The sequence below is a fragment of the Chiloscyllium punctatum genome, chromosome 39 (genome assembly GCF_047496795.1).
Source record: "Chiloscyllium punctatum isolate Juve2018m chromosome 39, sChiPun1.3, whole genome shotgun sequence".
NCBI lineage: Eukaryota > Metazoa > Chordata > Chondrichthyes > Orectolobiformes > Hemiscylliidae > Chiloscyllium > Chiloscyllium punctatum.
In genome coordinates, this window is record NC_092777.1 from 14,766,625 (window position 1) to 14,790,161 (window position 23,537).

At 41.8% G+C, this 23,537-nt stretch overlaps 1 protein-coding gene across 2 annotated transcripts in view; it reads left to right on the forward strand.

Moving 5' to 3' along the window:
• The window catches only part of spata20 (spermatogenesis associated 20), a 356,120-nt gene that overhangs the window by 91,808 nt on the left and 240,775 nt on the right, over window positions 1–23,537 (forward strand). For both annotated transcript variants that reach the window (XM_072558226.1, XM_072558227.1), the window contains exon 12: window positions 12,388–12,556. In XM_072558226.1, coding sequence (XP_072414327.1) covers window positions 12,388–12,556 — 169 coding nt within the window. The remainder of the gene's footprint in view (window positions 1–12,387; window positions 12,557–23,537) is intronic.

The window sequence follows — 23,537 nt, forward strand, 5'->3', positions numbered from 1 at the left end:
ACAATGTATTAATTCCAATTTAGTGCTAGCACTCTTGCCTTTAAGCTAGAAGGTCATGAGGTGAGGGCCCACTCCAGGGACATGAGGGCACAGTCAAGGTTGACAACTGAGTGCAAGGGTGTGGAAATATCAAATGCAAGGGATTGCATCGTATTTTTCCCAAGGGCTGCAAGGAAGTTTTTCCTGGGCAAGCTTTATCTCACAACTAACCTCACTAAAACATTATTTTGGTCATTATCACATTGCTGTTTGTGAGAGTTTGCTATGTACAAGTTGGCTGTTGCATTTCCAAAGTACACAATGGTGTACGTTAAAAGTATCTCATTGTTGTGAAGCATTTTGAGGACAAATGGCGCTTAAATGAATGCACACCTTTGTTTCAGTAGTTTTTGTTCAACGAGTGATGATTAACTTATGAATGGGGCTCAAGTTCTCTCAATTACGAATCCAGATCTTTGGGTTACTGGTCTAATAACGTAACAATTAAATCAACACTTGGAACTGCCACATTCGGAAACGTGGAAACTGTTTTGTACATACAAAGAGTTAAATGATCAAAGAATCTGTTCTTGGTGGTGTTGGATGAGTGAAAAATCTTGGCAAGAGTACCAGAAGAATTTGCTGCTATTCCTTGATTGTTGTTACGGGACTTGTTAAATGTCTCTAAACTCTTAGTGTCTGACTTCACTAGCGTCCAGCACATAGCTCATGCAGACACTTCATCTGGAAAGAAAATGCCAGATGAACTGATACGCTGTAATGGGGCATATGGCTTCATAATCTCAGAGGCAATTAGTTAAATACTTTTTCATGAAAAATGTGAAAGGTTTTGAAAAAAAGCAGAGTGTGATGGAATTTATGTGGATAGTTTGATAGCTGACCTTCTGTTGACATTCATATCTTCTGGGTCCTACACTGCAGTTTCTGCAAAGATTTTAATTTTATACAAACCTGCAGATGGCAGCAAAGCCTGTGGCAAAAGCAATAAGCGCCTGTAGTTCATTTATAATAAAACACTGATCAGGCAAGAAATAAGCAACTTTTATTGAGTCACAAGAGATTGCAACAATTAGCTATTTGCAAGTTGTTCTGGATGAGATAGAATCATTTAGAGTCATAGAGTTGTGCAGTATGGAAACAGCCTCTTCGGTCTAACTTGTCCCTGCCTACCAGATATCCTAAATTAGTCCAATTTGTCAGCATTTGGCCCATATTCCTCTAAACTCTTCCCATTCATGTACACATCATTTCTAAATCTAAGAAGACCAAATTAGAATTTATACTCATTTTAAAAAGTCATAACAGATTAGGCTTGGATCAGTTAATGTTTTAAAAACAAGGCATCAGGTTTTAAATGATAATTTAAAAAATCATTGCACCTTGCACCAGATTAATTTTATAAATTCACTACAGATCAGTCAAGAATTAGTAACCATTTTATAAATCATACGAGATTGGGAAGAGAGCCACTAAATATTTTCAGGAATTGAGACAATATTGTCTGAAGTAACGTTGAGGGAGCTAGGGCTTTTCTCATTGGAGTGAAGAAGGATGAGAGGTGTACAAGATGATGAGGGGCATGGATAGAGTGGATAGCCAGAGACCTTTTCCTATGGCAGAAATGGCTAAATGGTGCATAATTTTAAGGTGACTGGAGGAAGGTTGAAGGGAGATGTCAGATGTAGGTTCTTTACACAGAGTGTGGTGGAATGCACTGCCAGCAATGGTAGTAGAGACATATATGTAAGGGACATTTAAGCAACTTTTGGATAGGCACATGGATGATGGTACAATGTAGGATACTTACGTTAGTCTGATCTTCGAGTAGGATAAAAGGTTGGCACAACATAGACGGCAGAAGGGCCTGTACTATGTCCTATTGCAACAGTTTCATGACATGATTAATTCTAACAAAATGCTTCTCCTGATTTTCTTTCATGTTCTGGAGACGTGTCACAGGACTGGATGATTGATCCCACACTATAAAGAGGAATGCCATGTGATGTATTACAGCTCATCAGTCCCAATAAATGCAGTCTTTCCACTACAGATGTTTAGCAGGCTTTTTTCATCCTCGTATTCTCCCCAGACATCTATGTCTATGTAGATCATACTTTGCATGGTTAACATGGCATCACTCTTAAGTTTGCCTTTCTAGTGTTTGAGCCTGTGTCCCCTCTTGTAATAATGATATTCTGTTTTATGCTTGTTCTGATGTGTTTGCAGTAATGTCGAGTCATAGAGTTAGACAGCATTGAAACAGACCTTTCAGCCCAACTTGTCAATGATGACCAGATTTCCTAAACTGAATTGGTCCTGTATCCCTCTAAACCTTTCCTGTTCCTGTACCTGTCCAAATGTCTTAAATGTTGTAATTGTATCAGCCTCCATCACTTCCTCTGGCAGCTTGTTTCAAGCACGCACCATCCTCTGTGTGAAAACGTTGCCCCTTAGGTTCTTTTTAAATCTTCCCCTCTCACCTTAAACCTATGCCCTCTAGTTTTGCACTCCCCTACCCTGGGGAAAAGACCTGGGCTATTTATAAACCTCTATATGGTCATCCCTCAACCTCCTATGTTCCACGGGGAAAAATGTCCCAATCTATCCATTCTCCCCCATATAAATCAAGCCATCTAGTCTCAATAACATCCTTGTAAATATTTTTTGCACCTGTTGCAGCAGAGAATAAAGAAAGGTGTCAGCTCTGAGCCAGTAGGTAGAACACTCACCTCTGAGTTTGAAGATTGTGGGTTTAAGTGCCACTCCATTCTTTTCATTGAGCACAAAATCTATCCAGTGTAGTACTGAAGGAGTGCTGCACCGTCAGAGGTTAGTGTGGTCTGTTGGATAAGAGATAAATCAATGCCTTGTTAGCCTTCCCATTTGGATGTGAAAGATTCCATAGCACTACTTTGAAGAGCAACTAGAAGTTGTCAACAGTGTGCTGAACCAATATCAGTAAAACAGATCCAAGTCATTTTCATATTGTACTTCATGGGAACTTGTGTAGGTCCTTGTGTGCAAATTAGTTGCTGTGTTTCCCTATATTAAAACTTCAAAAAGAACTTCATAGGATGTTGGTGCTTTGGAATGTTGTAAAAGGTGTGGAATAAATGCAAGTTCTTCCTTTCAGTGACTTGGTAAGTCTGTAGCTACTCGGGTCAAATATTGCCAAGAAACCTCCCAAAGGGAAGAGTGTTGTAAGCTGAGCTAATATGTAAATGTGCTTTCTCATACATGGCTATGAAATGTTGCCCCTGATACTACTTTTAGTTGAACTTCAAACAGTTACCCTTTATGGTACAAATCAAACCTCCCTCATCCAGTGTCAAACTTCCTCACTTTGGTAGTTTTTAAGTCAGGAGGTGGTGATTTCAAATCTTATTCCAGAGACTTTGTGCTCGGGTCTTTGTTGACAAACTACAACAGCAAAGTTGAAGAGGCATTTAGACAGATGCATGAAGCATGCAGAGAATAATGGACCATGTGCAGGCAAATGGAATTAGTTCAGAATAGAATTATGTTTGACACAGACAAGATTGGCTGAAGGGCCTGTTCCCGTGCTGTACTGTTCTGTGTTCTATTGAGAAGGGGCTGCACTGTCAGAGATGGTGCCTTTCAGTGGGATATTTAACTCCACCTTCCCTTACAAATAGATATGAAAAATTCCATGGTTTCATTTCAAAGAAGATCCAGGGAAACCTGTCTGGTGTCCTAGATAATATATCTCCCTCACCAACATCACTAAAAAAAAATTATCTGGTCTCTATCAGATCTTTCTATGTCCAAATTGGTTGCCACATTTGCTACACAACAGCAGTGGCTGCTTTGTTGGTTGAGAAGTATTTTGGGGTATCCTGGCCTTCATTGCTGAATTAGGCATGGCGTGAATCATTCTATTTAGAGCATACCTTTGAAAATCTAATCGCGATACTCTTCTTGCTGTTGGCAATAAGATTTGCCTGATTCTAATTTCAAGCTGTCCTCTGCTTAATATTAGTAAAGCTTGCAGCCCTCATTAATGTTTGACTTGCAGTTGCTGTTTGACTTCTTGCATAAGATTGCTGCTGGGGCCTATTAATATTTTGGAAATAATTAGCAAAGGGACTTTGAGATTCATGTTCTAGGCGCCCAAGGGGTGAAGGGTTACATGCTTAATAACATCACAAGTTGAATTTTATTCTCTTTCTCAATCTCCTTGTTGCTAATTATATTTCTACAACATGATTGAATGGTGCAAAATAATGTCTTTCTCTTTGTAAATCAGCAGTTTTTAAAAAAGGTGCCATTCCCTCAACACCTCCCAAGCTCCCTTCCCCCTCATCCCTCTCATTGCTCCCTCAGTGCCATGCACCTTGGAAATGGAGAGTTGATCTACACTGAAGGGCATGTTAATACCACTGTGAGTAAATGGATTTCAAAGATGCCTAAATGTGCCTCTTGGAAAGATCCCAAAGGCTGTTCTTGCTCCCTGTTTCCTTTCTGCAGCCCTAAACCTTCCAAGATCTCTGTTCTCAGCTCTTGCTATTTTAATTGCTCCAACATTGGAAGCTATGTCTTCAGCTGCCTAAGCTCGTTGTCTGGAATTCACTCCCTAACCTTTCCAGTCTTTTACACCTCTCTTCTTTTAAGACACTCCCTAAAACTTTCCTCCCCCTCCAAGTTTTTGTCTGTGTCACCTTTTATTTGTTCATGTTTTGTGAAGTGCTTTGCAACAGATTAACTACGCTGTTGCCAATATATTGATGTAAGCAGCTATATAAATGCAAGTTGTTGTCGTACTAGGATTGCTGATTTGTTTGTGTTGCCTTTGGAATGACAGCAAGCTTCGTCTCGTTATGAAAGAGATTCAGAGTTTAGCTTGCACAAGGAGACAACTTTAATTTGCAGATCTGCGATGAATACTATTGTTCGATGTTATTGACTTTAGAAAAAGCTATTGCTTTCACCGGTAACAAAGAACCTCACAGTGCTGTTTCAATGCGCTGTCAAGCATCATGCTGCAAAAGCTTTCCATTCACCTTTATTTTCTCCTCATAGTTAGCGTTAAATAAACACCAGCTCAAGATAGTACAGGCTAGAGACAGAGTAATGCTTTTCCTATTCTTTTAAGAGGATTGTGATTTTGCTTATAAGTCACTCCTAAACAAAGAGGCTGATTGCTTCAACTGTGAGGTTTTCACAAATTTATCAAACCTACTTATTATTGAAAATAATTAAACATACACTTGGCAGTACTTACACCTTAAACATTTTTAAATTAGGATTTTCAAAATATCTTAGAGTGCTGAGGTCAATATGTTTGACTGGTCAGCTCCCTGATGACAAAGTATGTATACTAACACCAATTTCTGCACCATGACTCTCATAACCCAGACATTACCAAATGCGTAGTTATCATTTCAACACTCATTTGATTGTGCTGCCATGGCAGCATGCACATCTGTTAAGTCTTAATTAGCAATCAGTGATCTAAAATGTAAGCTTTGTTTTTCTCTACACAGATGCTGCATGTCCTGCTGAGTGTTGTGTTTTACCTTTTGCTCTCTTTATTTTGCTCCCTAACTCCATAACATATAACACCTGCCCCAATCTTCTTTAGGCAAACCCTTCCGTTTTCAAATTTTAAGTGAACAGAGTCTGCTTTTCTGCCTTTACAGTGTCTATGTAATAGCTTTATCAATTAAAACTTCTTGACTGGAATTTATTTAAATTTTAATTTCTGTCTAACCTGACCATTGGTATTTTATATTGAACACACACGTATCCAAAATAAAACAAGGCCTTTCTGTTGTTACACTTTTTTTTGACCCACTTACTTAAAAGGGAGAATTAAATCTGGAAAAAGTGTTCTATTAACAGATGTGTTAACTGTTGCCTTAAAATCTCAACAGAGAGCCTATGCCTTCTTTCTTGTTTAAGTCTTCTGTTGCCATCTCCCTCAGCCTGTGTCCTTGTTCTCAAACATCTCCATTCTAATACTGATTATTTCTCATTCTCCAATTCTCTTTACTGTACCACTTGTCATTTTCTCAGCTGCCATGCTTTCTTCTCACCTTTGTTCTTCTGAGATTCTTCCACTTCATCTCTGTGCCTGAATAATTTTCATCAGCTTTCCTCTTTCTAAATTCCACTGTCTCACCTTCCCCTGCTGCACAAATCCCTCAGAATTGCATCCTCTCTCTCTCCCTACTTTCAAATTGATCTGCTGTAATTTTTCTTCCATGTTTTTGGCTTCTATTCCTTAAATTAGTCTGCCCAGTGTTCAGTATCCATAATACCCTGTCCACATTCTAAGATGTTCTCAGCAATCCCATTGTAACTTAGACTTCGACTAAAGGTTAGCCAAATGAGTGAGCATAGCTTAATTGACTAAAGTAATCCCAAGTGAAGGGCTCAATCTAAGAGAAGCAGTATACCACAGTTGTAAAGGGTAAGACAGCTATTAAGATTCATTAATGAGAAATACTTGGATGGCGTCAAAGGTGCCTCTTAAAATAATGTTGATTCCTTTTTTGAGGCAGTTCCTGGGAGCAAGTGAATTTGAGAGAGAGAGATGAAATAATAATCTTGAATATCAGTTATGATCATGGGGCAGAAACTGTTGACAAAGGTTTTGTTTGCTTTAATATTGCCAAATCTCTTCAAGCATATTCCCCTTGCCTTGAACTGTCTGAATGCTGCCAAGACACTGTGACATGTGGGCAGACACTAGGGGATTTGGCTTCCTAGTTTTGAGTAGTAATCTTGAATTGTTTGCAGGTTCCTTAAAGAAAGCTACAAAGAGTTGTCAATCTGGACAGCTGAAGCTCTGTTCAGAGAAAAAAAGTGTTTGCAAAGACCAATTTTTGTGACTGTCATGTGTGTGTGTATGCACTCATTTGAGGTGTACTGGCCTTTTGTCTGTGGATTGGGATGAAGTCGTGTCAACCAAATTTCTGACTAATATCTTAACAGCTCTTTGTATTCTGCTTAGGGTTTATCTGCCAATCAGGTAGCAGTAACACAAAACAATCATGACAAACCAGTGAGAAAGGAATCCTAAACTGCTCCAATACAGTTACACCACTGGCATCTACCCAACAATGTGGAAAGTTGCCCAAGTATATCCTGGACACAAAAAGCAGGACTGATCCAACCCGTCCACTTACTGCCTCACCAGTCTACACTTGATCATCAGTAAAATGACGGAAGGTGTCATCAACAGTGCTATGAAGCAGCATCTGCTCAGCAATAACCTGCTGTCTGATACCCAGTTTGAGTTGTGCCAGCGCCACTCAGCTCCTGACCTCATTACAGCCTTGGTTCAAACATGGACCAACAAGCTGAATTCCAGAGGTGAGGTGAGAGTGACAGCCCTTGGCTTCAAGGTCACATTTGACTGAGTGTGTCATCAAAGAGAGCGAACAAAGTTAGAATTAATGGGTATCAGGGGGCAAACTCTCTACTAGTTGGAGTCATACCTGGCACATAGGAAGTTGTTGGAGATTAGTCATCAATGTTCCAGGGCATCTCTGCACGAGTTCCTTAGGGTAGTGACCTCGGCCTAACCATCTTCAGTTATTTCGTCAATGACCTTCCCTCCATCATAAGGTGAGAAGTAGGGTTGTTTGCTGATGATTGTATAATGTTCAGCATCATTTGCGACGACTCAGACACTGAAGCAGTCAATGTTCAAATGCAAAAGATCTGGACAAAAGCGGACATGGGCTGAAAAGTGGCAAGTAACATTTGTGCCCCACAAATGCCAAGCAATGCCAGTGTCCAACAAGAGACAATCTAACCAGTACCCTTTGACATTCAATGATGTTACCATCACTGAATCTCCCACTATCAACATTCTTGGGATTACCATTGACCAGAAACTGAAGTAGACTCACCATATAAACACAGTGGCTACAAGAGCAAGTCAGAGGCTAGGAATACTGCAATGAATAACTCACTTCTTGATTCCCGAAAGCCTGTCCACCATTTACCAGGCATATGTCAGGAATGTGAAGGATTACTCCTCACTTGCCAGGATGGGTGCAGTTCCAACAACTCTCAGGAAGTTTGACATCATCCAGGACAAAGCAGCCCGCTTGATTGACACTATATCCTCAAGCATCTACTCCTTCTATCACTGAAGCCCAATAGCATCAGTGTGTACAATCTACAGAAATTCACAGATCACAATTCACAGACAATTACTTCCATCTTGAAGGACAAGGGCAGCAGTTATATGGGAACATCACCACTTGAAAGTTCTCCAAGCCACTCACCATCCTGGCTTCAAAATATATCACTTTTCCTTCACTGTTACTGAGTCAGAATCCTGGAATTCCCCCTCTCAGGGTATTGAGAGTTGGTTCAAGAAATTGGTTTACCACTACCTCGAGCAACGAGGGACAAGCAATAAATACTACCCCAGTCAATGATGCCAACATCTCTCAATTGAATAAAAAAAACTTAAGACCTAATTCTGAGGACTCATGGCCAGCACATGGCCCAGGTGTTGTAGCTAAGATCCTCCTTTCACTGATTGATTTTTTTTAACTTGTTAAAGATTTTATTCAATTCTCCAGCACACCTTGGTCTCTGAAGGTCATTAACAAGGTCATTAACAACAGCTGAACTGTGAGATTTTGATTGGTTTTATCTCTCCAGGTCTAACATTCAAATTAAACAATGTACAAAAAACATCAGTTTACCATTCAGTATTAGTGCTTTTCTTTCACAAGAAAAACTTATTTCCTATGATGTTTTCTCCCTTTCGAGCCCTGGTGCTGCTGACCTTCTACAGAGGCAGTGGACTGACACCTCAACATTTGAGCTTCACATGTAAGCCTGTGCTGTTCCACTTCTGTTCCTGTCAGCCTAACTATTGTCACTTTCTCACAGTTGATGAGGGACAATACCAAAGAGCCCCACTCTTGGTGTCATTGTGTTAGTTGACTGTAGCAAGGGTCAATGCTGAGCCTTCTGTCAGTGATTTTAAATAGGCTCGGGTGGGAATATGAATACTGTCATGAGGACAGAGAAGGTGGCATCATTTAAGGTATGATTATTCTGGGTGACTTAGTTCCCTGTTGACATACCTGACTTGGTAGCATTCTCATCTCTAAGTCATAAGGTCATGAGATCAAGTGTCACTTAAGAATCTTGATCACAAAATCCAGACCGAATTTGCGGTATACTACTGAACTACTTCTAGATAACGTGAAATGGAGCCCTCAGATGTATCCTCTCAGGTGATCATTGAAGGTACTATTTCATTGTTTTGAAAAAGAACAAACAGGCTTCCTTGGTATGCTGGTCAATCTTTACACCTGGACCTACATGACTTAAAAAAAACACACATTGAAATGTTTGAAGCAGCCATCAATGATACATGGGGCAGTTGAAAACATTTGGTCCTAGCTGCTTGGCTTTCCCCAGTTGGAAACAGCTGATATTGGTTACAGACCAGTCAGATGTTAAATGACTGGAAACAGCAGTAATTGCCTTTTCCAATGTAAAAACAATGGTCACAAATGGTTTCTTGATTATCCCAGATAATAACATTTGTGCTTTTATATGTCGAATCTTGCCCTGTGCAAATAAGCTAGTTATTTCTTACTTCACGAAAATGCTGGCACTTTAGAAGAACTTGGGAGTTGTGCTTCAAGAAGTTCCATGGTCATGTCGTTGGACTCTGTGGTGCAGTGGTAGTGCCCCTATATCTTGGCTAGAAGGTCCAGGTTCAAGTTCTACCTGCCTTGGCGGTATATCACTTGTGAAAAGATTGATTTAAAATAACTATAAATGGGAGTCTTTGTTTTGACTGGGGCAGACCATTCATCAAATGAACTATCAGGGAATGTTAATTTTCAATTTTTAAACATGCACAACATTGAGCACAGTCGATTTCCTTTAAAGGTTGTTATCTCTTTATAGAGCAAAGTTGAAAGAGCAGCATTGCTGTAAATGGAGCAGACCCCAAAAGATTAACATTTCAAGTCAGTACAGCTCGAAGAACTTGAAGTTACTTGAACAATTAGTTTAAGTGTAGGTGCCAGTGTATGAACAAGAGCAATATGTGTTTTAACTGAGGGGATTTAAGAGGGAGTTTGCGGATTCAGAGTTTATGAATAGTTGGTCATAGGAAAGGGTGATTAATTCTAATTTTCATTGATTAACCACACATTCCTGCTTTCTCACTATGTCCCGTAATTCATTTTATGCTGTCTCAAATGTGTTGTCACTTAACAGATCCATGGCTATTTTTGTGTAACTCAGGTTAGATCTCATTGAATACAGGGAGAACAAGCCATTTGGATACAGGGTGGTAATGGAGAGTTGATTTTCAGACTGGAGGCTTGTGACCAGTGGAGTGCCACAAGGATCGGTGCTGGGTCCACTACTTTTCATCATTTCTGTAAATTATTTGGATCTGAAGATAGGACGTATTGTTAGTAAGTTTGCAGACGACAGCAAAATTGGAGGTGTGGTGGACAGTGAAGAAGGTTATCTCAGATTACAACAGGATCTGGACTAGATGGGCCAATGGGCTGAGAAGTGACAGGCGGAGTTTAATTTAGATAAATGCGAGGTGAAGTATTTTGGGAAATCAAATCTTAACAGGACTTTTACATTTAATGGTAAGGTCTTAGGGAGTGTTGCTGAACAAAGAGACCTTGGAGTGCAGGTTCATACTTCCTTGAAAGTGGAGACGCAGGTAGACAGGATAGCGAAGAAGGTGTTTGGTATGCTTTCCTTTATTGGTCGAAGCATTGAGGAGTTGGGAGGTCATGTTGTGGCTGAACAGGACGTTGGTTAGGCTACTTTTGGAATATTGTGTGCAGTTCTGGTCACCTTCCTATTGGAAGGATGTTGCAAAACTTGAAAGGGTTCAGAAAAGATTTACAAGGATGTTGCCAAGGTTGGAGGATTTGAGCTATAGGGAGAGGTTGAATAGGCTGTGGCTGTTTTCCCTGGAGCATCGGAGGCTGAGAGGTAACCTTATAGAGGTTTATAAAATCATGAAAGGCATGGATTGGATAAACATACAAGGTCTTTCCCTGGGATGGGGGAGTCCAGAACTAGAGGTTTAGGGTGAGAGGAGAAAGATATAAAAGAGACCTAGGGGCAACTGGTTCACGCAGAGGGTAGTGAGTGTATGGAACGAGGTACAAGAGGAAGTGGTGGAGGCTGGTACAATTGCAACATTTAAAAGACACTTGGATGGGTATATGAGTAGGAAGGGTTTGGAGGGATATAGGCCACATGCTGGCAAGTGGGTCTAGATTGGGTTGGGATATCTGGTCGGCATGGATGAGTTGTACATCTCTAAGACGCCATGATTCCAAGTTTAACTGTCTTTACTCAGATTTCTGCCCCTTTCACTGCTCTGAAGCGGGCATTTTTTTCTCGAGTATTTCTTCTTCAGGTGGGTGGCATGGTGGCTCAGTGGTTAGCACTGCTGCCTCACAGTGCCAGTTTAATTGCAGCCTTAGGCAATTGTCTGTGTGGAGTTTGCACATTCTCCCTGTGTCTGCGTGGGTTTCCTCTGGGTGTTCTGGTTTCTTCCTGCAGTCCAACGATGTGCAGGTTAGGTGAATTGGCCATGCCAAATTGTCCATAGTGTTCAGGGATGTGTACATTAGGTGCATTAGTTAGAGGAAATGTAGAGTAATAGGGTAGGGGAATGGGTGTAGGTGGGATATTCTTCGGAGAGTCGGTGTGGACTTATTGGGCCAAATGGCCTGTTTCCACACTGTAGGGTAACTATGTTATGTTCTATGTTATTTATCCAGTTTCCACTTGAGAGATAGTATTTTATCTCAATACAACCGCCTCTCAGGCATTCCTGACAACGGCAACTAGCTGTGCATAAAAGAAGCTGTCATAGAATCCCTACCGTGTGGAAACAGACCCTTCAACCCAACAAGTCCACATCCACCTTCCGAAGAGTAATCTATCCTGACCCATACCCCTCTCCTATTATCCTATATTTACCCCTGACTAATGCACCTAATCTACACATCTCTGAACACTATGGACAATTTAGCATGGTCAATTCACCTAATCTCCACATCTTTGGATTGTGGGAGGAAACTGGAGCACCCAGAGGAAACCCACGCAGACACAGGGAGAATGTGCAAACTCCACACACAGTTGCCCGAGGCTGGAATTGTACCTGGGTACCTGGCGCAGTGAGGCAGCAGTGCTAACCCCTGAGTCACCATGTCTCTGGTTGTTGACCCTCCTCGAGTTGCTTTCTCCCTTGCTGGCTCTGATCAATGCACAAAATTTGAAACTCCTAATAAAGTCTCTGTTTACTCTACAGAGGACAATCCCAGTCACCTGGTGGATCCTGTATTTGATTGATTAACCATGGATCATTGGTTGTTGTTATCCCTGCTCCAGGTCTCATGATCTCTGGTTTCGCTCGAGTGGGTGCAGTTCTTGGGGAGAAGGGTTACATTCAACGTGCATTACAGGCTGCTGGCTTCCTGAGGGAGCACATGTTCGACTCCAGCAGCGGTCGACTCTTGCGTAGCTGCTACCGCGGAGATGAATGTGCGGTGGAGCAGACGTAAGTAACTGTCACTCAGAAATGGTATGCCCCCAACTTCCATTAAACACTAACCAACCCTCCCAAATGATGCTAACATATATTATGTTTTGAAAGAAATGACATGTCCCAGGTTCTTCATTGGGAGAATTTTAAAACAAAGTATGACACTGAGGTAAAAAGGTGATTTTTAGGATAGTTGACTAAAAGATTGGTTGAAGAGGTGATTGTATGTTAACAGAAAGCGAGGGGGAGAGGTTTAGGTAGAATGCTAAGAGGTTGGGGCCTGGATAAATGTAGGCACGGACATCAGTGGTGGAGCAATTATGTTTGGAAATGCAGAGAAGAGGCCAGAACTAAGGAGTGCAAGTATCTCAGAGGATTATGTGTTTGGTTGTTATTATAGAGATAAGGAGGGGAAAGGCCATGGAGAGATTTTGAAAACCAGGATTAAAATATTATAATCTGACAGTATGTACAGGGAGCAAGTGTAAATCGATGAATAATGAGTAGAATGGAACTTGTTTTGGCTTAAAATACAAGCAGGAGACTTTTGGACGACCTCAGAGATTTGGAGGATAGAATATGGTACATCAGCCAGACTTGCTTTAGAGTAGGCACGTCGAGAGGTCACAGAGGCAGAAATTTCGAGTTGACTTCAGCTAATATCATCAATAGGGCAGCATTTAGATGAGATCTAGAAGTGGGTCCAGGATTGAAACCGTATAGGACCAGGAAGCGACACCATTGGAAAATGATTCTTTGAGCATGCTAAGATAGATGAGAATGGAACTAGGTGAGAACAGACCTCCCCAGCTGCAGGATAACGGAGAATGGTTCGAATCAGAGTCATAGAGATCTACAGCACAGAAAAAAGGTGTTTCAGCCTATCAAGTCTGCACTGGACGCAAACAAGCACCTAACTATTCAGGTCCCATTTTGCACATTTGTACAGCCTTGTATACCTTGGCATTGCAAATGTACAAATACTTATTAAATGTTAAAATACTAAATACTGCTTAACTGTTATGAGTGTTCCATCCTCTACACCCTTTCAGGCAGGTAATTCCTGATTCTCACCACCTTCTGGGTGATTTATTTTTCTTATATCTCCTCTAAATCCTCTGCCCCTTTTAAATCTATGTCCCTGGTCATTGATCTCTCCATCAAGATAAAAAACCTCTTTCTGTCTACCCTATCTATGCCCCTCCCTTGAAAGAGAATGGTGTGATGAACTGTGTTACAGACTGTAGACAGTTCAAAATAGATGACGGGGCAGTTTACTTCTGTCAAAATAAGATGAGATGTGTGACTTTGATAAGAGGTGATTTGGTGCTCTGGCAGATTCAGAAACCTGATAAGAGAGATTCAGACATGAAGTTCTGGTAAAGGCAGTGACTATTTTAGGGATGGCAAGATGTTAATTACCAAGGAACAGGAAAGGGAGTTTGAAAGTGTGATGGTACTTTGTAAGATTAGGATTAGGATATCTGGTCAGCATGGACAAGTTGGACTGAAGGATCTTTTTTTATGCTGAACATCTCTATATCTCTATGAAAGGTTGGCTTTTTGAGAAGCGAGGTGATGACAGCAGTATCTATGAGGAAGAACCTTACAAGGGGGAAAACTAAACCTTGTTTCCCCACATGTGATTCCTTTCAACTGAACTCTGAGTTGTCTACTTTGAAGCCAAAATAAATAGCCTATTGTGCGTACACTGTCTGTCAGAAACCATGAAAGATAGACATCTTATTCTAGTCACGTGTCTTCTTGGAACTGGCAATTTTAGACTACTTTCGAAAACTACTTTCTGTACATTTTAAGTACTAGCCCACATCAACATGCCTTTCTTTTTACAATAATCCAAATTCTGAAAATGACAATATATTTAGAACATAGAACATTACAGCACAGTACAGGCCCTTCGGCTCTGTATGTTGTGCCAACCTGTGAACCCACCTAACCTACACTATTCCATTTTCATCTATATATCTATCCAATGACCATTTAAATGCCCTTAAAGTTGGTGAGTTTGCTGTGTTGCAGGCAGGCTGTTCCACGCTCCTACTACTCTGAGTAAAGAAACTACCTCTGACATCTGTTCTATATCTATCACCCCTCAATTTAAAGCTATATCCCCTTGTACTAGCCATCACCATCTGAGGAAAAAAGGCTCCCACTGTCCACCAGATTTAACCCTCTGATTATCTTATACGTCTCAATTAAGTTGCCCCTCAACCTTCTTCTTTCTAATGAAAGCAGTATTAAGTCTCTCAGCCTTTCCTTGTAAGACCTTCCCTCCATACCAGGCAACATTCTGGTAAATCTCCTCTGAACCCTTTACAATGCTTCCACATCCTTCCTATAATAGTGACCAGAACTGTACGCAATACTCCAAGTGTGGCTGCACCAGAGTTTTGTACAGCTGCAGCATGACCTCATGGCTCCAAAACTCAATCCCTCTACAAATAAAAGCTAACACACCTTTCTCACGCCTTTCGTTACAATATCTACATCTTTGGTTTAATGTGAGTGGACATGACTGCTGTACCAGACTGAAAGGCAAGAGTGAAAGAGAGAGATAATTTTACTGGGGACAAATATATCAAAGCTGGATAAGGACGTAATGTTAAGTAAATCAGTAGCTGCAGAAATGTTGTGGTAATGGAGAGCCAAAGGCTAGAGAACTAAGGTTTTGAAAGTGAAGTTCGAAATTAATCTGTGGTGGAATCATCACAATGCTGCCATATTTTTTAAATGGTGGTGACTTTTTCTGTTTGCAAATGTTGTGTTCAGGATACTGTGAATAGCAATTAGGTGAGTATTGAGTAATTTGTTCGTGTACTGTTGAGAGAGAGAGTCGAACAATCATAGAGGTATACAGCATGGAAGAAGGCCCTTCGACCTAACTTGTCATGCCGAGCAGCTTTCCAGAACTGGACGATTCCCATTTGCCTGCATTTGGCCTGTATCCCTCTAAATCTTTCCAATCCATGTGCCTGTCCAAATGTCTTAAATGTTATAATTGTACCTGCCTCTACCATTTCCTATGGAAGCTCATTCCATATACTCACCACCCTCTGTGTGAAAAAGTTACCTCTCAGGTCCCTTCTAACTCTTTTCCCTCTTACCTTAAATATATCCTCTTTAGTTTTGGATTCCCCTAATCTGGGGAAAAGACCTTGGCTATTCATCTTGTCTCTGCCCCTCATGACTTTATAAATCTCTATAAGGTCACCTCTCAGCTTCCAACCCTACAGGGAAAGAAAGTGTCAGCTTTATCCAGCCTCTCCTTATGACTCAGACTTTGGTAACATCCTTGTAAATCTTTTCTGTACACTTTCTAATTTAGTAACATCTTTCCTAGCAGAGTGACCAGTATGCAGTACTCCAAATGTGGCCTTAACAATGTCTTGTACAGCTGTCATGTGACATCCCAATCCTTGTACCCAATGCTCTGACTGATGACGACAAACACATTCACCACCCTATCAGTCTGTGATGCCACTTTTAAGAAATTATGTGCCCGCACCTCTAGGATTCCAATTGACAATATTCTCCAGGGCCTTACTATTAAGTGTGGAGGTCTGCTGTGGTTTGTCTAAGCAAAATGCAATCCCTTGCATTTATCTGCATCAAGCTCCATCTAGCATCCATCAGCTCAAGATCCCATTGTACACTTAGATATTCTTCTTGACTCAAGGTTACAGCGGTGCTGGAAAAGCACAGCAGGTCAGGCAGCATCCGCGGAGCAAGAAAATCTATATTTCGGGCAAAAGCCCTTCATCAGGAACATCAATTGCCCAAAACATGGATTTTCCTGCTTCTCGGATGCTGCCCGACCTGCTGTGCTTTTCCAGCACCACTCTAATCTTGACTCTGATCTCCAGCATCTGCAGTCCTTATTTTCACCTATTCTTCTTGACTGTCCACAATACCAACAATATTAGTGTCATCTGCAAACTTACAAACTATGCTTCCTATATTCTCATCCAAATCTTTTATATAAATGACAAACAACAGTGGACCCAGCGCTAATCCTTATGGTCCACACTGGCCATAGGTTTCCAGTCTGAAAAAGAACCCTCTACCATCACCTTGTGTCTCCTACCAACAAGCCACTTTTGTATCTAATTGGCTAGCTCTCCCTGGATCCCATGTGATCTAAACTTACTAAACTATATATAATGCAGTTCCTTGTCAAAATCCTTGCTAAAGACTGTGTAGACAACTTCTCCCGCACTTCTGCCCTCATCTGTTGTCTTGGTCACCTCTTCAAACAACCCAATCAATTTTGTCAGACACTTTTTTATGCTGACTATTCCTAATCACTCCTTGCCTTTCCAAATGCAGGTAGGATCCTGTCACTCAGAATCCCCTCCAGCAACTTAGCTACCACTGATTTAGGTGCACTGGTCTATATTTCCCTGGCATTTCCTTACAGCCTTCCTTAAATAATGGCACAATATCAGCCACCCTCCAGTCTTCTGGCACTTCCCCTGTGGCTGTTGATGATACAAATATCTCTGCTGGAGCCCCACAATTTCTTCCCTTGCTTCCCAGAATGGGATACACTAGATCAGGTCCTAGGGGTCTATCTATCTTTGTATATTTTAAGACCACCTGCACCTCCCTTTTGTAATATGGACTGTGTTCAAAGCCATTACTCTTTACTTACACCAGTTCCCTAGCTTCCATGTGTTTCTCCATGGTAAACACTTATGAGAAATAGGATTTCACCCATCTCCTGTGACTCCACACATAGTTGATCTCATTGATCTTTGAGGGGCCCAATTCTGTCCCTAGTTACTCTTTTGCCCTTAATATACTTGTAGTATCTCTTTGGAATCTCCTTTACCCTATCTGCCAAAGCTATCTCATATCCCCTTTTCATCCTCCTGATTTCCCTCTTAAATGTACTCCTACACCCAATATACTCCTCAAGGGATTCAATTGATTCCACCTGTCTATACCTGACATAAACCTCCTTTTTCTTGACCAGAGGCTCAATATCTCTAGTAATCCAGTGTAGCCTACTCCTGCCTGCCTTGTCCTTCACTCTAACAGGAACATGCTGGCCCTGAATTTGTGTTATATCACTTTTGAAAGCCTCGCACTGCCAGATGTCCCTTTACTTAGGAACAACCAATCCCAATCAACTTTTGAAAGTTCCTGTTTAATAGTATCAAAATTGGTCTTGCCCCAATTTGCACTTTTAACTTGTGGAGCAGACGTCACCTTTTTCATAACTATTTTAAAACTAATAGAATTATGGTCACTGGTACTAAAGTGCTCCCCCTCAAACACCTCAGTCACTTGCCCTTCCTTATCTGCCAAGAGGAATTCCAGTTTTGCCACTTCTATAGTCAGACCATCTACATATTGATTGAGAAATTTTTCCTGAATACAGTGAAGAAATTCTTGCCCATCCAAACCCTTAACACTATGGCAGTCCCAGTCTATGTTTGGAAAGTTAAACCCTCTACTATTACAACCCTATTATTCTTGCAACTATCTGCAATCTCCCTATGTATTTGCTTTTCAATTTCTCACTGACTATGGGGGTTTGTGGTACAATCGTATCAAAGTGGTCACCCACTTCTTATCAACCAGTTCCACACATATAGCTTCACTAGATGATCCCTTAGGAATATTCTCTCTAAGTACTCCATGATCTCTCTAATCAAAAGCACTACTCCCCCTCCCTCCCTCCCTTGCCACCCTTTCTATCCTCCGATAGTCTCTATACCCTGGAACATTGAGCTGCCAATCTGCTCCTCCTTCAGTCATGTTTCTCTCATATTCCAGTCCCATTCTCCCATCCATGTCCTGAGTTCATCTGCCTTACCTGTAAAGTCGTTTGCATTGAAACAATGTTTAATTCCTCAGGCTTCCTTTGTTCCTTACCTTGCTCTTGCTGACTTTGTTTATTTAACTTCTGTTCTAGCCTCAACTTGCCTTTGGTCAGAACACCTCTTTTGTCAGATTCATCAGAACACCAGCATATTGCTTCTTGAATGGTGAAATTGAGTCTTTATGGGATGAACTGAAACTCCTCTGGGGTGATTTAATCAAGCTGTTTAAGATAACTAAAGTAGAGGGAGAAACCATCTTCTCTGGTTAAGGGGATATTACCTTAAAATTAGAGAGAACTATTCAGAGGTGATGTCATGAAGCACCTCTTGGAGGATATTAACAGTTATAGAATGCAGGTAGGTGGAATTAAGATACAGATAATCCGTAACTAAGTGGTCACAGAGACTTCAAGAGCTGGATGGATTACTCCTGTTCTGTGTTTCTGTATTGTATCAAAAGAACATTTTACTTTCAGAAATAAAACGTGCTGAGGCTTTGTCCTTCATGTCTGGGATATAGCACTTTGCTAATAAAATCTGTTCCAAATTGTAGTATTTGATGGTGTGCATGTACACATTTAAGTGTAAGCCGTTATTGTGCAATTTCTGAACCAGACCTTTTCAAATTCAATTTTAAATCGAAATAATTCTGGTTGCCTGTTGCTTCGTTAATTTTACAATGATATCTAAACAGGAGTTAATCATATTGATGTAGCCTGGTAATGGCTTGTTTTCAGTCATGCGGGAATCTGTCATTCGTGCTAGTCTGTATGCAACTTTTGGGACTAGCTTGTTAACTTTACCAGCAGTAACCATATGGTGGCAGGCCACAACAAGACCTTTCCTAACATTCCTGTTTGAGGAGTTTGACTTCCTGATCTATCCTGAAATTTTATAAACTCGACTCCTTGTTCTTATTAAATGTTGTTCTAAAGTTACCAGCCAGTAATTAAAAAAAATCTTCTGAGCATGAATTGACTTTTACTACTTGTTTTATTTAAATAAGAACCATATTCACAGCAGATCACCTTCCCTTCTAATCCTCGCCTTTCTGCTCGGGTAGGCATGGCACTGTTTAGTTATAGAATGGAGCTCCCTCTACCCTCACCCATCAAACATACATGGGACAGTTATAGAGTGTTTAGATATAGAAGAACAATTCCTCTGTATTCATTCATTATATACATTATAGAGACGGTACAACATGGATTAGATGCTAAATAAAGGTTTGTTTATATTACCCAAACCATGTCTCCTCTTGATCTCAGAAGAACATTCTCATTGGATTATTTCTATGTTTGTCTCAGCCCGATTGATGATCTATGTTTTGCAAATTGTGTTGAACCCACCCATTTCATCCATCAGACAAAGCAGACTGGCAGCCCCCATCAGTTAAAACTCAGTATTTAACTCATGACTTCTTCCAGTCCCTCTGGTACCTCGGTCACTGTGGCTGGAGCTATGTGAATATAAGCCTTAGGTGGCCCAACTTCCATTGTAACCTCTATAAAGGTCAAGGTTTTGGAGAATGTTTGTGTTTAATTTAGAAACAAGTTTCTAGAGTTTGAACTCCTGGTGCTCCTAAGATGAATTAATGTGGTCCTTACTGGTCTGCTTGTCTCGTTTTGTCCCATTTCTGTCTGATGATGGGGCGTTTTTTGAGAACTAACCAGAGATTTTGCTGTTTTGCTTTTGTTTTAAAACAGTAAATAAATCCAATAGGAAATGTACATAAACAGCTGCTTCTCTCAAAATAATTTTATTTCTTATTTTTCCACTCCAATACAATGAGTCTGTCATGAGTAATCGTGTTATTGGTGTCAGGAGGGGTCATTTGCAAACAAATTACATCACATTAATAAGAGTTCATTCTCAAGGGCCAGGTCCACAGATCTCAGAACTTAATTGCAAATGCATTTCCTATCTGATAAGTTGGCTAAATTGGTGCTGGAAACCAGCTGCAGTGATGTCTCTATTGGCAACAGAAAAACATTGAGACAGTAAACACACCCCATAAATGAATTTTGATGAAGGGAACACAGAAATTCATAGAAACAGTAAAGTTAGAAGTGGGTAGTAATCTGAAAGTCATCTGAAAACTATTGATACTTGCTCATTGGACTTGAACTGGAAATTTGACTATTTCAGTAGAGTTACTACTATTGTGGTTACCTCCAGTAGAGTTCGGATCAGAACAGAACAAAACCAGCTAATGCAAGTTTAAGCTGGTTAACTCTAAAATTGTTTTTGTTCTGATCCAAACTGCTTGTTCTCTCTGTCCTTTAATCCTTGTACAAATAGTTAATGAAAACTCTGTTTTTATGTATTTGTAATAATCTTTTATCAAACCTTCCCTCAAACTCTTTTGCTCCAAGGAGAACAGTCAGAGTTTCTCCATCCGAACCTTCCTTTGTGTAAGACCATGCAATATTTAACATTCCCTTGAAATGGAGAAGACATATTAGATATACTGTTTATACTCCCAGCAATATGGCAAGCCTTCTAATGCTAGGCAAGATTATGTGAGCAGGTTGGTTGTATATTTATATAATGACCACACCTTATCAATGTGGGTTTTTAAAAATTCTTTAATAATTCGTGGCTTGTGGGTGTCATTGGCTAGACCAACCTTTATTGCCCATTTCTGATTTCCCCTGAGACTGTAGTGCTGGTGAACTGCCTCTCTAACTGCTGAAGTCTCTGTTGGGACGCATTATTATTGGGAAGGAAGGGTTTTGAGCTGAAAATGTGTTGCTGGAAAGGCGCAGCAGGTCAGGCAGCATCCAAGGAGCAGGAGAATCGACGTTTCGGGCATGAGCCCTTCTTCAGGAATGAGGAAGGTGCACCAAGCAGGCTGAGATAAAAAGTAGGGAGGAGGGACTTGGGGGAGGGGCATTGGAAATGCGATAGGTGGAAGGAGGTCAAGGTGAGGGTGATAGGCCAGAGTGGAGGCGGAGAGGTCAGGAAGAAGATTGTAGGTTAGGAAGGTGGTGCTGAGTTTGAGGGTTGGGACTGAGACAAGGTGGGGGGAGGGGGAATGAGGAAACTGGAGAAATCGGAGTTCATCCCTTGTGGTTGGAGGGTTCCTAGGCGGAAGATGAGGCGCTCTTCCTCCAACAGTCGTGTTGCTATGGTCTGGCGATGGAGGAGTCCAAGGACCTGCATGTACTTGGTGGAATGGGAGGGGGAGTTGAAGTGTTGAGCCACGGGGTGGTTGGGTTGGTTGGTGTGGGTGTCCCAATGGTGTTCTCTGAAATGTTCTGCACGTAGGCGGCCTGTCTCCCCAATATAGAGGAGGCCACATCGGGTGCAGCGGATGCAGTAAATGATGTGTGTGGAGGTGCAGGTGAATTTGTGGCGGATATGGAAGGATCCCTTGGGGCCTTGGAGGGAAGGGGGGAGGTGTGGGCGCAGGTTTTGCATTTCTTGTGGTTGCAGGGGAAGGTGCCGGGAGTGGAGGTTGGGTTGGTAGAGGGAGTGGACTTTTCAGAACGCTGATAGGGGAGGGGAGGGAAATATATCCCTGGTGGTGGGGTCCGTTTGGAGGTGGTGGAAATGATGACGGAATATACGATGTATATGGAGGTTGGTGGGGTGGTAGGTGAGGACCAGTGGGATTTCTGTCCTGGTGGCGATTAGAGGGGCTGGGCTCAAAGGCAGAGGAGTGGGAAGTGGAGGAGATGCGGTGGAGAGCATTGTCGATCACGTCTGGGGGGAAATTGCGGTCTTTGAAGAAGGAGGCCATCTGGGTTGTACGGTATTGGAACTGGTCCTCCTGGGAGCATATGCGACGGAGACGAAGGAATTGGGAATATGGGATGGCGTTTTTACAGGGGGCAGGGTGGGAGGAGGTGTAGTCTAGGTAGCTGTGGGAGTTGGTCGGTTTATAGTAAATGTCCGTGTTGATTCGGTTGCCCGAGATAGAAATGGAGAGGTCTAGGAAGGGGAGCGAGGAGTCTGAGACGGTCCAGGTAAATTTGAGGTCGGGGTGGAAGGTATTGGTAAACTTTTCAACCTCCTCGTGGGAGCACGAGGTAGCGCTGATACAGTGAGGGAAAGGTGAAGTGTGGTGCCAATGTAGCTGCGGAAGATGGACTGTTCCACATATCCTACGAAGAGGCAGGCATAGCTGGGGCCCATGCGGGTGCCCATGGCCACTCCTTTGGTTTGGAGGACGTGGGAGGATTGGAAAGAGAAGTTGTTCAGAGTGAGGACCAGTTCAGTCAGTCGAAGGAGGATGTCAGTGGAAGGGTACTGGTTGGTACGGCAGGAAAGGAAGAAGCGGAGGGTTTTGAGGCCTTTGTGATGGGGGATGGAGGTGTACAGGGACTGGATGTCCATGGTGAAGAAAGGCATTGGGGGCCGGGGAAGCGAAAATCACGGAGGAGGTGGAAGGTGTGGGTGGTGTCCCGAACGTAGGTGGGGAGTTCTTGGACTAAAGGGGACAGGACCGTGTCTAGGTATGCAGAGATGAGTTCGGTGGGGCAGGAGCAGGCTGAGACAATGGGTCGGCCGGGGCAGTCAGGATTGTGGATTTTGGGCAGGAGGTAGAAACGGGCGGTGCGGGGTTGTGGGACTATGAGGTTTCTAAGTCAGATTGGTGAGACACCTTTTAGATGGTGGTGTTCCTAAGTATCTACTGTCCTTCTCCTTCTGTGATGCAAGTCATGGTTTTGAAAGACGCTGTTGAAGGTGTTTGGTTGGTTACTCCAATAGATGCCACTGTGTTTCGGATGCAAGGAATACTAGAGAATTGATACTGTTTTTTGATCATCAGCCAGTGATAGTTTCACATTTTGGTGTTGGGTGATGACATAAAGTGGCTTGACAGTGCTGAAACTACTGGATGAAGATAGGGAGGATGCTGGACGTGCTATACCTCGTCATTCTGATATTATTTGTGGCGAGCTCTTGTCCTGAAGAACACTTGCATCTTAGCAAGGGCCATAGTGTTCAGCAACTGAATGGGTGGAGTAGGATGACAGTTGGTGGGGAGTTTTTAATAATAGAGATTGATCAGAACTAAAATTCTATGCAGGAAGTTTTCCCCTTTCTGTGACAGGTTTGTTGTGATGATAGTTTGATTGGATCCTTTGCTTGTTTGTCAGATGGAGTTTGCATACAGAGTTCAGAAAACTCTTATCAGT